At 40.1% G+C, this 15,457-nt stretch overlaps 1 protein-coding gene across 3 annotated transcripts in view; it reads left to right on the top strand.

Annotated features, from left to right (window-relative positions):
* LOC136864583 (anionic trypsin-2) overlaps positions 1-15,457 on the top strand; it is a 111,797-nt gene that overhangs the window by 39,344 nt on the left and 56,996 nt on the right. For all 3 annotated transcript variants that reach the window (XM_067141794.2, XM_067141786.2, XM_067141776.2), the window contains exon 2: positions 8,065-8,141. In XM_067141794.2, the coding sequence (XP_066997895.2) occupies positions 8,065-8,141 (77 nt within the window). The remainder of the gene's footprint in view (positions 1-8,064; positions 8,142-15,457) is intronic.

Here is a 15,457-nt window from a genome sequence, read left to right on the forward strand (position 1 = left end):
TAAACGTTAGGAAATTGTAAGAGAAACAATTTGGCCATTATTGATAAAGGTTTAAGACCGCTAAATAGCTTCAGAAGAAAATTTGTCAAAAGACGCGCCTGTTCGTTCGAACTCTGCTACATCGACCAAATATAGTGCCTATCTTATGAGGTAATTTAACAATTCAATTGGTTAAGAGAAAACCTTAAATGCTTATCATCAACACCGCTACTAAACTAAACAACTATGTATTACATCGGGACCTGCCAGCTATACATTTTTATGGGATAGAAAATGTGTCTGTAAACATTTTGGTGGTAAGTGCAGATGGCATGAAAGTGGGATTAAATGGTATAAAAGAACGGCGCGCCATTTGCAATCTATCATTGTGTCCAGTGAATTCGAGGCGACTCCACAAATTTCAGAGAGTAACTTTACGAACCAGCGTTTGGAAGACTAAGTCCCAAAAGGGAAGATAGGTTTTGGCCGAAGGTGGCTGTAACATCATCTCCAAGTGGAGATAGGTTTTAAAAGTACGAAATCGCAAACATTCTATGAACTACGATTTAAACTGTTGTCTTACAGGGTTGAGGTCGGCAATTGCCGAAAGTTGCATAAAATAAATTAGTCATTCAACGTATTCTTCCGATGAAGGTAAAAATGACGGTATTCCAAATGACGAATCACCACGTAACTTCAGGGACAGGCAACAGACGGTCATTATAATGCCGCGATCCTGCAATTCCTGCAATTGAAGCTGTAAATATAGTTCTTGTAATCCAAAGTATTGCGTGTGGGGGTCGATGATTTGACAAACGTGTTTGGTCCGCGCAAGGAAGAGAACGTATGAAGGGCATTTTGTTGTTTATGTCATTATTTGCAGGCGAATGGAAAAAAATTACAAAGAGGACAGATATGTTTTGTAAATCCACTATCTCTCGAGATAGCTAGATAAAAAAATGAGAGGCTAGTGAACCTGTAATGATGGGAGATGACGTACGACTACAGGTATGTGAATTATCACATTAAAAAGTGCTTTTACTTATTTCATGATGTCACCATTTTTTGTGTGTGTACCTGTGACGCATTTTGGTCACCCTCATATTTAGTGAAAATGTCAGAGGAATATGACAAAAGCTCATTTGTTTATGTTTCTTGCATAATCGGGAAAGTCACGAAACTAGCGTGTGAAGTGTTGTAGAGTAGTAGATTTAATGGTTGAGAAACGAATATAATGTCTAAAGCAAAGTATCTTCTCCGTACGTTTATTTCCTATATTTGTGGTTTGTCAACGTTAAGATATTAATTTATCATAAAATTCTGTTCGGTGTAAAAATGAAAGCCGGCCCCGTGGTGTAGGGGTAGCGTGCCTGCCTCTTACCCGGAGGCCCCGGGTTCGATTCCCGGCCAGGTCAGGGATTTTTACCTGGACCTGAGGGCTGGTTCGAGGTCCACTCAGCCTACGTGATTAGAATTGAGGAGCTATCTGACAATGAGATAGCGGCCCCGGTCTAGGAAGCCAAGTATAACGGCTGAGAGGACTCGTCGTGCTGACCACACGACACCTCGTAATCTGCAGGCCTTCGGGCTGAGCAGCGGTCGCTTGGTAGGCCAAGGCCCTTCAAGGGCTGTATTGCCATGGGGTTTGGTTTGGTTTGGTTTGGTAAAAATGAAATTCACATAAGGGTAATCCGTGATTATTCAGTTAGAGTTGGCATTGTTGTGTTAAGCGATGTAAAATTTCATTAAAGGGAAGTTACGAGGCGAGACCGATAAAATTTGTTACAGGGATTTGCTATTCCAAAGTCTGTTGAAATCTGTGTAGAATTGATGAGAGGAAAATAACGGTAACATTTTTGTGAGTCAAGTTGTGAGTTTTGGTCTGGAAATATTAGCTCAGATATGCGAGGAAAGATGGTTAGTTGTCACAGAGTGTTTTATGTAACAGCATTGTTGGTTACCCAAGAAAGATATTCCATATTATTGTCGTGTAGGAAATTTGTGATAGCGAGTGTTTCAAGTCTTGCGAAATGGTAATGAACAAAGGATTGTGGATCAGGTTGTTGAAATCCTGTAGTATTGATGCCGGGAGTTTCAGTGTAGAAAACCCGAAGAGTTATTGTAATTTATTGAGATGGGAATAGGGTCAGTCCATAGTTAGGACCATCATGGATGAGAATATTTGAGTGACGTCTTAAATTAAATCTCTTCGCATAATCTATGTGGTTCAAGAATTATATTTCATGTGAATTGAGTTGTGCAAGTTATTTAGGAAGGCGTGATATGTTTGTCATGTTAAAAAGTTGATAATCCTCTGTTTGTCATTCTAGCCCAACCGAGCTACAGTTTAATGATATTTTATTGTACACTAATATGTATAACAGTCACAGTGATATTATTTTAATGTACAGCATGATAACAATTAAATGGCTTCCTTTCGCAGATATATGAGCAATTTGAAATAATAATAATAATAATAATAATAATGATAATAATAATAATAATAATAATAATAATAATAATAACAATAATAATAGACCATGTGAGTGGTCACGTAGCTGTTAGCTTGCCTTCAGGAGAGGGTGGGTTCGAACCCCAGAAGCTGGTTTTCCTTGGACACCAGGCAAATGCTAGGGGGCTGTCCCTTAATTAATCCCACGGTCGCTTCCTTCTCACTCCTACCCCTTTCCTATCCCATCGTCTCCAAAAGACCTTTCGGTATCGGTGAGACGTAAAGCAAATGGAGTAATAATAATAATAATAAAAATAATAATAATAATAATAACAATAATAATAATAATAATAATAATAATAAATGCCCTTCTCGATCCTCGAGCACGAGTTAACTCAGCGTGGTTGAAATGGTGGCAAGTCACCCAGTTCTCCGCGATAAGAAACTGCCCGTTCATCTCAAAAAAACGTGTGTAAATCCATAGTTCGACCTGTTGCACTCTATGGTTCAGAATGCCGGCCAGCCTCAACAAGACACGACCAAGCCCACGATGGAATGGAAATGAAACTGCTGCTCTGCCCGTTAAGGACGTACGACAATTGACCACATCACACAACGGATAGGAATTGCACAAATTTCGGACAAGATGCCAGAAGCTCGCCTCAGATTTTTTGGACATACCATGAATAGAGACGATCGCTCAGTTACTTGTAGTTCTCTGTTACCCAAATCGATCACGCGGTCGACCGATCATATTAGTGGTCAGAGGAAAATACATGTAAGTCAGCTTTTTGTCGTAATCTAGTTAGTGTTGATATACTGGGCATCGGACCAAGTTTAATTAAGCTTCGGTTATTCAAAGCATCCATTAGGTCATCAGTCTAGAGGCTGGTTGGGTCCTCAAATTTCATCACCAAAGGTTACGCGGTTACAGGGAAACCGCAAAAACTGATGGCGGCACCAAAATGAGGCGTACTAGGCAAGATGCGTAGTGAGGTATTTTGCCATTGCTTTCCTCGCTGAGCCAGAAAATGCTATTGCAGCACAAGTGACCATATACGCAACATCAAACCCACTAGTCGTGTTCTGAATGTCATCACTCAGCACCACCCACAACCCAGAAGCTTCCATATTGCCACAGCCATGGATGAGACTGGGACTTCGGTGGAAGCTACACTTTGCCCTGACCTGTCCCAAGAGACAGCTCCAGAAGTACTGCATCCATCAAGAAATGGCACCAGGCGTGTTCAAAGCATATGATTTTGTAAATTTTCATTTGTTTGTCTAGTAACGTTTTGAAATTAAAATGTCGTTCTTCTGTGTTCTGAAGGAAGTTGACACCTGTTTCTTTTCCCCCTGACCCTTCATATCAGGAAGGACATGAAAATTGGATCTGATGATGCCCTTAACAGAATCAAAGTAAAATGGCGTGCAAAGGTTTTTTTTTTTGCTATTTGTTTTACGTCGCACCGACACAGATAGGACTTACGACGACGATGGGATACGAAAGGCCTAGGAATGAGAAAGAAACGGCCGTGGCCTTAATTAAGGTACAGCCGCAGCATTTGCCTTGTGTAAAAACGGGAAACCACGGAAAACCCACAGTGGGGTTCGAACCCACTATCTCCCGGTTGCAAGCTCACAGCTACGCGCCCCTAACCGCACGGCCAACTCGCCCGGTGGCGTGCAGAGTAGCTCGTGGTATATATGTATTCAATTTCACTTTCCAAATGAGAAGAATGAACCTGTTAATTAGCCTGGTGTATCTTGGAGTTTTAATAGATATTGCTTTACCAAAATTAAGTTTAGCTCTATATTACAGCTATTGCAGAAAATTGACAATCACAAGGTAAGCGATAATTGTACTGTACCCTTGAAAATGTTTGACGGCGTCCCCGGAACGCACAGCTCAATGAGCTGCGCTCCAGCTCAGAGCGCATCCAGCAGAGACTGTACGGAGGCAACTTCAGCGTTGGAGGTGTGAAGTAACTGGAACACCCTCACCCCCCGTACTCACCCGACCTGTCTCCGTGTGACTTTGACCTCATCTCCAGAGTGAAAGAACTATTGTGTGGATGGTGGTTTGGCACACGAGAAGACATTGACAGCGCTGTGAAACATGAGATGGCCAAATTGACACATGGTGAGGTGACTGTTATCCGATGTCTCAGGCATTGTTGGCAACTTCTTGTGGATAATATAGGGACTACTTTAAGGGTTTGCCGTAAAGGTTATTGTACTTTCTAAGAATAAATACTATGAAGTATAAGGATTTCACGGCTTACAGTTTCCTCCCATTATATCTATCCTACACCTGGTAAACCTACTCGGAATTATTAATTCATTAATTCCACAGCACCTTACGCTCTCCATTCCCACTTGTATATTTCCATTTTTCACGCAGAAAAAGTAGTTGCCAGAACTTACGACTTCGTATAAGAAGGAAAATGGTCTAAATTACTCCAGTTCTCAAAGTATCCTGCCCAAAACTCCATATGCTTTGGGCGCGAATACAGGATTCAAGAAGGGACGAGGATGATAGCTAACACAAAAAAGGGGGAAGAGATGACAGAAAATATTGATAGATGTATTTAAGCACATGATAGGTTTAATGTGAAGCGAATGGTTTAGAATAACGGATTCGGCAATGGAGGCAAATAAATAGCTACAACACGATGGTTTGACTCGGGTTTTAAACATCTTAAGATAAGCAGAACTAAATTTATTCTTCTTTCTTCGATTTCGGCCGACTATAGACCACGTAAAATAAGATTTTTGTCTCCTTCCTTGATGTTTGGTCTCTCCAGTAACTTCTTCATCTTTTCACTTTGTTCTTTTCTTCTTTCATCCGTCCAGACAATAGCACGATGTCTGTATTTTTCCTGAAAACCACCGAAATTTCTAATCCTATTGTGAAATGTAGGCCTATCTAAAATTTCTGTTTGGTAATCCTCATTTCTGCTGAATCCTTTTTCACTTCGATGAACCGACTTATTTGCGTTTTGGGACTTTTGTAAAAATGGTAAAATATGTTCTTTTTTGAGTCTTTCCGGGTTCATTCGGACCAAATTATCATGAAAATAAATTATTCTTTCCCTGAGGATACCTAATAATTATTCAGTTTGGCTTTATTGCTTCTCCTAATCAACTACGCACAGCTTTTCTTGGTCCAAGTATCTTCCTTAGTGTTTTCCTTTTTCTTGAATTCTTCAATTTCTCCTTTTATTTATTTATTTAGCATACGTTAGTCCATCACAGTTACAAAGAAGGAACATAAAATACGACCTTCTTCTTCATCCAGTGCCCTCTCTTCACAGAATGTTAGAGACCATCATCAAATATTTATTCCTATGTTGTGTTTCCCGTATTGGAGTTTTCGAGTCGTGGATGCGAACCAATCTTGGAGGTTCTGCGCCCAGGAAAATCGGATTCCAGAATTTTCGTCAAACCCGATTAATTCTTCACCGAATTATATTTCTTCGCCACCATATTTCGCCACCAAATCACTTTTGTCACCACCATGATTAGTCATCTATTCAGATGTGTGAACGCCACAATTAGTCACCCGCGAAATTTCTTAGGGGTGTGAAGATGAAAAAATCCCTCCTTCTACCATGTCCTTAAGTTGCTACAGGCAGGCAATGCAAGGATACGTCAGGACATCGAGAAATTAGAAGTGGGGTCCGCCTCCACCTAGAAAGCAGAAGAAATACATGTCCTTAAATAACATAATTGGACGAATTGCCGATAGGTATGAAGTCTATAAGATAACATTCTTGGTTACCTTCGGGCCAAAAATCACAATTCTTCTAGGAATTTTGAATGAAATTCCATAAAACGCCAAAATCAATGTTCAAATAATTTGAATTTTGACTCATAATAACAAAACAACATAGAAAGTAATTTAAGTATAATTTCGGTGACAAAATACCCTTCGGTGACAAAATCCTGTTAGTGACAGAATGCATGATAGATAGATAGATAGATAGATAGATAGATAGATAGATAGATAGATAGATAGATAGATAATTCCTTTATTGGTGGCGAAGTTAGGGTTCAAGGCCCTCTCGTGCACTTAACCACTAGAAGAGTATACATGTACATAACTTATACAGTAATTAGATGGTCTTAAACTGAAGAAGAAAGATGGGAGTCTTTCTACATACCTCAATACGTTTCTGCATGTGCCCATTAGTGGGACGGCAGACATCGAATCGATGGAGCATACTTTCTGGAGTGACAGTTGCGATGGCAGCTGTGATTCTTAGTCTGAGATGCACTAAGTCACGTATATTCACACCATAAACAATGTTCTTAATGTATCCCCAGAGCACAGCAGCAGCATCAGCAGCAGCAGAAGAAGAAGTCCATTGGGGTGATATTGGGGATTGTAGGTGACCAGGGAATAGAGCTCTCTACTAATCCAACCATTCGGAAAATGAGCATTCAGTGAGTTGCTTACATTTGCTTTGAAATGCGCTGGCGCCAAATCTTGCATGAAAATAACACGGTCATCGGTTCGATTTGTTGTATCTGAGCGAAAACGAAGCACGCACTGAGCTTTTTGCTGGGTAGTTTGCATCGTACTAGCCTGGCTACACAGCACACGTGCAGATGCACCATTCATAGTGAGGGTTACATCATCCACTCAAAGTCAAGCAACGACTACTAAAGGGGTTTAAAAAGAGTTCGAGACCGCAATCACTTCAATATGTCCATCAAACTTGAAGCAACATTTTTTTAATGTGGGTATTCTTTTTCGATGACACTGTACATATATATATTTCCTGGTACCCCTACAACTATTGGAACAATGCCAACTCTATCATGATACCACAGCTCTTTTATTTATTTGACCAGTTGAAGGTACAGTATATGGAGACCTTTTTCCTAATCTTCCTCTGGATGTTCTCAGGAGCTGGGATTGCAATGTCGATCAGATATGTGACCTTTGAGATCTTGTCTGTCTGTCAGTACAATATCAGGTTGGTTGTAACTTAAATCATTCTCTCAGCCTGTACATGTGCACTTTCTACTCCTTATTATTGCAAATTACTTGTGGATGTTATCTATTGTAGGGTTTCTTCTTCTTCTTCTTCTACCACTTTTCTCACGCTTATGGGTGTGAACTGTGTAGCACATGTGGATTTGTCCTTGATTTACGGCAGGATGTCCTTCTTGCCGGCAATCCTATGTGGAGGGATGTAATCACTATTCCATGCTTCTGCGGTGATTGGTAGCACAGTGTGTTGTCTGAATATGAAAAAGGAAAGTGTTGAGACAAACAAAAATACCCAGTCCCCTAGCCAGAAGAATTAATCAGACGCGATTAAAATCCCCGACCCGGCCGGGAATCGAACCCGGAAGCCTCTGAACCGAAGGAGTCGGCGTATTTCAGGGTTTATTATTATTATTATTATTATTATTATTATTATTATTATTATTATTATTATTATTATTATTATTATTATTATTATTATTATTATTTAACTCCTAGGATGCTTTAAATTGTGTATTTTATCACAGAATTCTCATATTTTATAAAATATAAATGTGAATCATTTGTGTACATGACAAATCAATATTCTACTTTCCTAATGGACCTCTCTTACTGTTATATTTCTGTTTACTAGACGAATATCTAGGACAGCCTGAGCTAGCAAGGATTGTTGGAGGTGTTTTCGTCAAGCCAAATCAGATTCCTTACCAGGTAAGATGCATAGTATCGAATTAGCTTCATACCTTTATCGGAAAATATGTAACAATATTTGAAATATCATATTCAAAGTTAAACATATAATAATAATAATAATAATAATAATAATAATAATAATAATAATAATAATAATAATAATAATAATAATAATAATAATAATAATAATAATAATAATAATTGTGTGGCCCCAGCTACCATATGCAGGCTCTTTAATTTGAAGCTATTTAGCCTGCCTGTGTGGCAATTTCGATGTTCCATTTTACTCTACCAGATGACAAAGTAAACTGGATATCTGTTAGACGATTTATAGCTGAGTTTTAGTTAATTTTGTCCCGTAAACCTCAAATGTGTCACCAGATAAATTTCACTTTTCGGCATCGTACGACATGAAGTGTCGAATGGAACTGGTTCTCCAACCTTCAAAAATGCGACTACTTACGCTGGGTTCGATTATTATTATTATTATTATTATTATTATTATTATTATTATTATTATTATTATTATTATTATTATTATTATTATCTTAGTTCACCCAATTCGTCATACTTGAGAGAGAAGTCAACTACATTATAAAATAAGTTCTTCTGTCCCTCCTACAGCCATCTTTTCAAGCAAAGGACTTCCAGGTGACCGTGCAAGAGCCTTTACCATAGAAATCTATGCAGTAGCCGATGGAATCCAGGCTTAGCTGTTTTAAACAACAATCATTATCACCATTTTTTCATACAGAATATATCAGAACTATACTGACAAAAAATTTAATGCTCTTCGTGTTATGTTAAAAAACGATGGACCGGGCGAGTTGACCGTGCGCGTAGAGGCGCGCGGCTGTGAGCTTGCATCCGGGAGATAGTAGGTTCGAATCCCACTATCAGCAGCCCTGAAAATGGTTTTCCGTGGTTTCCCATTTTCACACCAGGCAAATGCTGGGGCTGTACCTTAATTAAGGCCACGGCCGCTTCCTCCAACTCCTAGGCCTTTCCTATCCCATCGTCGCCATAAGACCTATCTGTGTCGGCGCGACGTAAAGCCCCTAGCAAAAAAAAAAACGATGGTGCAATCGGATTGGCGGAGAAAATTTTTCTTTTCGAGGAAATGAGGTTAACTTATTGCTCATCTAGTATCTAGTATCTTTATTTTTCCAGACTTACAGTTTTCAACCTTAATCTCTACGGAGAAAATAGAAAGAACTCAAAATCAAATAAAGACAAAATATATAACATTCAAAGTTACAAACAAACCCTAATAAACAGGCCTCCTTGGCATAACCGCAAAATGCACAACCTCGTGAAGTTACACAAAAAGAAACAACAAAACCAAAGAATAATAACCTGCCTCTCCAATCCTGGTTGAATCAGCAAGTCTTAATCTACTTTCATTCTACACTCACCCGCCACGAGCTAAAGCACAGCAACACATTGTCCTTGAATCATATTTCATTGATTCTCCACAAGGCTGCCTGCTCCATGCCGCGACCTACCTCACCGTACTAAGATCTTGCTGATTCACCCTTTTCATTCCTATAATATGCTGAGCGTTGTGCCTTCATTCCTCTTTACTTTTTATTTACTACATAGAAACCCAATATCGACAAGGTAAGATACTTAATCATACAAAGACCACTCTTCCAGATTCTTACATACACTGTCCTACTTATTTAATTTAATGTCCAATTGTCTCGTTAGCCTACTTACACGACCACTTCTTTTACCTTTGTAACACATACTTTTTTCGCACTTAAATACCAATTTAGATTCCATACCCTATTCCATTCCTTAATCACCCACCCAATCATTTTCTAATCATTACTCTGTTTTAATAGTTCTTGCTGACTTACACTCAAAATTTTCGCTCCCTTTTTCTGTTTCTTTACATCTTCCTAGCAAGTGCAGGTCTTCATTCACTTCCCCACACAATACACATAACGAATTATCTTTATTTATGATCCACTCCCTATTTCTATATAAGCCCAAAATGCGCCACATTAATAAACCTCCTCTCACAGCTCTATCCACATTACCAATATTTATCCTTGATACTTATTAAATATACTTCGGGATGTTCTCTTCCTACATTCCTCCATCTGTCGTTGCAGTTGAATACCATTAACCCTCATTAAAATCGTTGTACTACTTTTGATGATGACGATGCTTGTTGTTTAAAGGGGCCTCAGATCTAAGGTCATCGGCCCTCTCCTACTTTTGCTACCCCTTTTATTCCAAACCACTTGCCATGTGTATCCCATACTCAACCTTTCCACATAAAGTTTGATCTTCGCCAGCCAGCTCCCAGCATACATACTTTTAAGCTGTTGCTGATAAGCCGATTGTAACATTACACCCCTCCCCTCTCTTTAACCTCATCCAATAATTAAATACACTCATCACACTTTCAGCTATATACTCCCCACAAATTACTATAGCCCCCGCATTTGCTGTACACTGCGGGAGTCACATCAACGTTTTACTAAATTTACAAGTAATCTGGTTTAGTATCTCTCTTCCTTCCTCTAGACCCCATAATTCAGATCCATACAGTACTCTACTCAACACTAATGTCTTGAACACCATCCTTTGGATACTATATACCTGGATACTTTGACCACAAAATCTTAATAACTGAGAGAGCCGCCACACCCTTCCATTTCACTCTCTTAATTTGATCCTCCCATCCCCCTTTTCTTGTTTATAAGCACTCCTAGATATTCCAACCTTTTTACCTCCTCAATCATCTCCCCTTGGACCACCCATTTCCTCTCCTTCGTTCTCGACCTGTTCTTTCGAACTACCAACACCTTACATTTATTACAGTTACTTTTCAGGGACCACTTCCTTGCATATTCGGAAACCACATCTAAACTTCTCTGTAAACTCCACCCTGTTAAGGTCATTAATATCACATCATCAGCAAAAATCAATCCTGGGATCTCTGAACCGTTTACAACTGGAGATGTCCAGTTATTCTCTCCGTAACCTTACAGAATGTAATTTATAAATAATAGAAATAAAATCGGCGATAGTTTACAGCCCTGTTTTAATCCCATCTTACATTCAATCAAATCGCTTACTAAATTTCCTTCCAATTTAATACAACAATAGACGTTATCGTATATAGCTTCAATCGCTCGGATAATCCTTCCTGAAACCCCCACCCTTCCTAATTTTTCTACTAACGCGCTTATACTCACTGTATCGAAAGCTTTTTCAAAATCAATGATAGCTAGACATACTTTACCTCCTTCCTTATTCAGATATTTCTCCAGGATAATCTTGATTGTCATATTATCTGTCATCCTTCTACCCTTTATAAAACCACCTTGAAAAATTGACAGTATCGACTACTCTTCCGCTCAGTCTCTCTGTCTATTCGCTAGTACACCTGTCTAAATTTTTGCTCAAGGAGTCCAGTAAAGTTATACCTCTGTAATGACTCGGGAGGTTACTCTCAGCTTTCTTTTTATAGATTGGACATATGATCCCAGTTTGCCACTCTTTTGGAAACCTACCACCCTCGAAAACCTTATTGAAAAATTTTACTATGCCCTCTATCAACTTACTATATTTACCTATTTCTTTCCAAAATAAGTTATTGATACCATTACTTCCACCAGCCGACCTACACTTAAGTTTTCCTATCAGCCCTATAACCTCTTCTTCCGATATTTCTTTATCAAGCTCATATATCTATATATCTACTCCCCTCTGTATGACCTTCTCCCCCGTTGTATCTTTCCATCTATCCTTCCCTCCTAATAATTCTCGGAAGTAGTCTATCCACGAGTCGTTGTCGATATTCGGTTTGTCAACCCTCTTCCTCCCTTATTAATTTTATTCACCCTGCCTCACACCCTTCCAGGTTACTTCATCGTGCACTCCCTGTTTATTGCCTCTGCTTGTTCTCTCATCCATAATTTCTTCCTCTCAGCAATTTTAAGCTTGTATTATTTTCTTATTTTACAAAAATATTTTCTTTTTGCACCCCTTCGTGCTTTCTATGTTCTTTTAGAGATCTCATGACTATTTTCCTCATTTCCTTACTCTGTTTTACCACCCTTCTTCCCCTCCCGTCTTTCCTTTCTTACATCTAGCTGTCTGAGCTACCCTGTTAATTGGGTATTCAATTAATTCCAGCACTCTGTCAACATTGTCTTCTCTCAACGCTTCCTCTCATCCACACTTAATTAATTGCAGTTCATTTCTTCTAAAAGCCTCGAAATCCAGCTTTGTATTTTCTGACCATTTGTATTTAATATGCCTTCTACCCTTCTCAACACTCCTCTTTTCCTCTCCTTCCTTTTCCTCTCTATCACTTTTTTCCATCTTCACCCAAACCGGGGCATGGGTGGGATTCAACCCAGTCCCCTATTTCTATCCTCCTAATTCTCTCTAGCATGTCTTCCGAGCTAATTCCTAAATCTATAACACTTCCACCCTGCGATGCAATATACATCATCTTCCCCTTCCAATTCCCTTCCCACCAGCCATTCAAAATATAAAATTTGCCTGCGGCACATAATTCTAAGAGTTTTAACCCATAATTATTCCTTTCTTAACCTTCGCTACACCTTCTTCCCCTCATCATCAGCTCATCTTCTTTGCTGCACAAATATCACCTATCCTAGCGTTTCAAACACCGAATAGCAACATTCCATCTTCTTCATATTTCCCCCTTATGACACCTATTTCCTATAATTAATCCTCAAAAAATTTTCATTAGCGTATGTGGAGCTCTTGGGGTGACAATATAGAAAAGCCAAGCATACCTTATTTTCTCTTCTTTCCTCATTCCCTATATTGAACCTGACCGAGACTACCTCTCCCATCTCTCATTTTCAATGCCTTCAATTAATTCACTAATTCCTTCCTTTATTAAAACAATCATACCCCCCCGGTGTCCTGCCCTTGGTCCGCTCTTTCCTTTTTGACTTGTACTTGACCACAAACCCCCTCCATGTTAACACCTTTCCTATTTCTAACCACGTCTCTAGAAGCTCCACAATATCGAAACTTTCTACTAATTTTATTACTTCGTTACTCATCTTACTTAACAATTCTTCAATATTTACAAATTCTATCTTCCAATATAATTATAACCTAACCTCCCCTGCATCACCACTTCCTCTCTTACTTTTACTCCCCTCTGCCACATTACTTGATTTACTTCTCGTTATTATGGCCCTCTCGCTTTCCACTTCCATTCCATCTTTTTGGAAATTTTGAGACTTCTTTTCCCGCCTTATCCTCTACACCTTTAGTTTTTTCTCTCCACAGGTCCCTTAAACTCAGACTTCTCCCTTTGCTCAAAACCTCTCTTCCTTTTGTTTCTTCTCGCGCACCTTTACCTCTTCCATGCACGTGCACACTGTTGACGGAACTTGCAGATTCTTCAGTTTCTCCCTCCGCCAACACCTGCTGAATTCTCGTTTCCGTTTCTGAGCTGCACTGGACACTGACCTCTGCAATGCGTCCGTCTCTTGCCTCGTCATGTCCCTCCGTTCGCTCTGCGACCTTTCTAACACCTTGCCTCGTCACCATGCAATCTTCCTGTTTAAGCTTCTCATCCATTTCCTCTGTGGATCCGTGGTAGAGTGTCGGCCTCCGGATCCCAAGATAGCGGGTTCAAACCCGGCAGAGGTAGTCGGATTTTTGAAGGGCGGAAAAAAGATCATTCGACACTCCATGTCGTACGATGTCGGCATGTAAAAGATCTCTGGTGATACATTTGGTATTTACCCGAGAAAATTAATTAAATCTCAGCCATAGACGCCCAAGAGAGATCCGGTTTACTCTGTCTGCCATCTAGCGGACCTAGAGTAAAACGGAACGTCGAAATTGACGAGCAGACAGCCAGATGGCGTCAAATCGAAATGTCTGCACACGGTAGCTGAGGCCATACGATTACTATTATTATTATTATTATCCATTTCCTGAAAATTAGCCACTGACCACGTTCTCATCCATCTACCAATTGCCACAACCAGCTGTTGGCCCCTGATGTATTCTCTCAGGCCTTGGTGCCTGGCTTTCACTAGATGTCTCCTTAACATTTTCAAGCTCTTGCTACCTTCACTCTTCAAGTCTCTTTTCACCCATACTTTCTCGCCTTGTAAATTCCCAGCGTTTCTCACCACAAAATCGGCCATCAAGGTAGACAGCAACCTGACCTTAATTGGCCTATGACCCTCAATTTGCTTACCCTTTCTACATCGTCAATGGTAACTTCACTGAAGTTAATCTTCATTTTGTTGTGTATCACTTCCACCACTTTGTATACATGTCCACTTTATCCTCCTTCGCTCCCTCCTGGATACCATACATAAATATACATTTCCTAATATGTTCTGGCAACTGATTGCTTCCTATTTCTTCAATTTAACCACCTCCTCTTCCAGATTTTTTACCTTCTTTCTCAATAGTACAATTTATTTCCCATTACATCCCACCTTGGACATTGCCTCACTCATATTTTCTTGGATCCACCTCTTCATGTCATCAAACCCTTAGATGATCCTCTATTATTTCCTTGATTTGGTTCATTTGACACGCTTCTTTAACCACCTTCTCAATGGCTTCGATGTCATCCCAACTGATATTTCCACTTGTATTCGGGCCGGGGTTCAATTCCACGCCACCAAAAACTAGTAACACTGCCACCACAGCTACCACCAAAACAACCTCTCTCATACTTCCCAAATCACCCTTCCACTCCATTCTGCTTGTTGCTTTTCTCTTCAAACTCTTCTGCCATCTTCCAATTGCGGCTCGATATTGCTCCACTGAAATCATGTCTCGGCACTCACCATTCAGCACATTCGCGTTCACTGCTTGCTTAAGCTAGACTGTAAATTTGTTACTTCCGGAAGCGCAATTCAAATTGACGAACTCGCCGTATTTGCTATGCCAGAGAGCCAGCCGTTGCCTGCTGCTGTTTGTCAGAAGAGGGAAGGTAGGCCAGGGCAAGTGGGAAATGAGAGACAGAGGTAATGTTCGGTGCGAATGCACAAGTTTCTCGTTCGTTTCACATAATCGCTTCCCAGCCCCGATATACAGTGGACAGTTTGTTCTGCACAAATCGACTACCATGTGAACCCCGTAAAGCCTCCGTGGCTCAGGTGGCAGCGCGTCGGCCTCTCACCGCTGGGTTCCGTGGTTCATATCCCGGTCACTCCATGTGAGATTTGTGCTGGACAAAGAGGAGGCGGGACAGGTTTTTCTCCGGGTCCTCCGGTTTTCCCTGTCATCTTTCATACCATCAACACTCTCCAATATCATTTCATCTGTCAGTCATTAATCATTGCCCAAGAGGAGTG

Source organism: Anabrus simplex, chromosome 1 (genome assembly GCF_040414725.1).
Source record: "Anabrus simplex isolate iqAnaSimp1 chromosome 1, ASM4041472v1, whole genome shotgun sequence".
In the NCBI taxonomy this organism is placed as follows: Eukaryota; Metazoa; Arthropoda; class Insecta; order Orthoptera; family Tettigoniidae; genus Anabrus; species Anabrus simplex.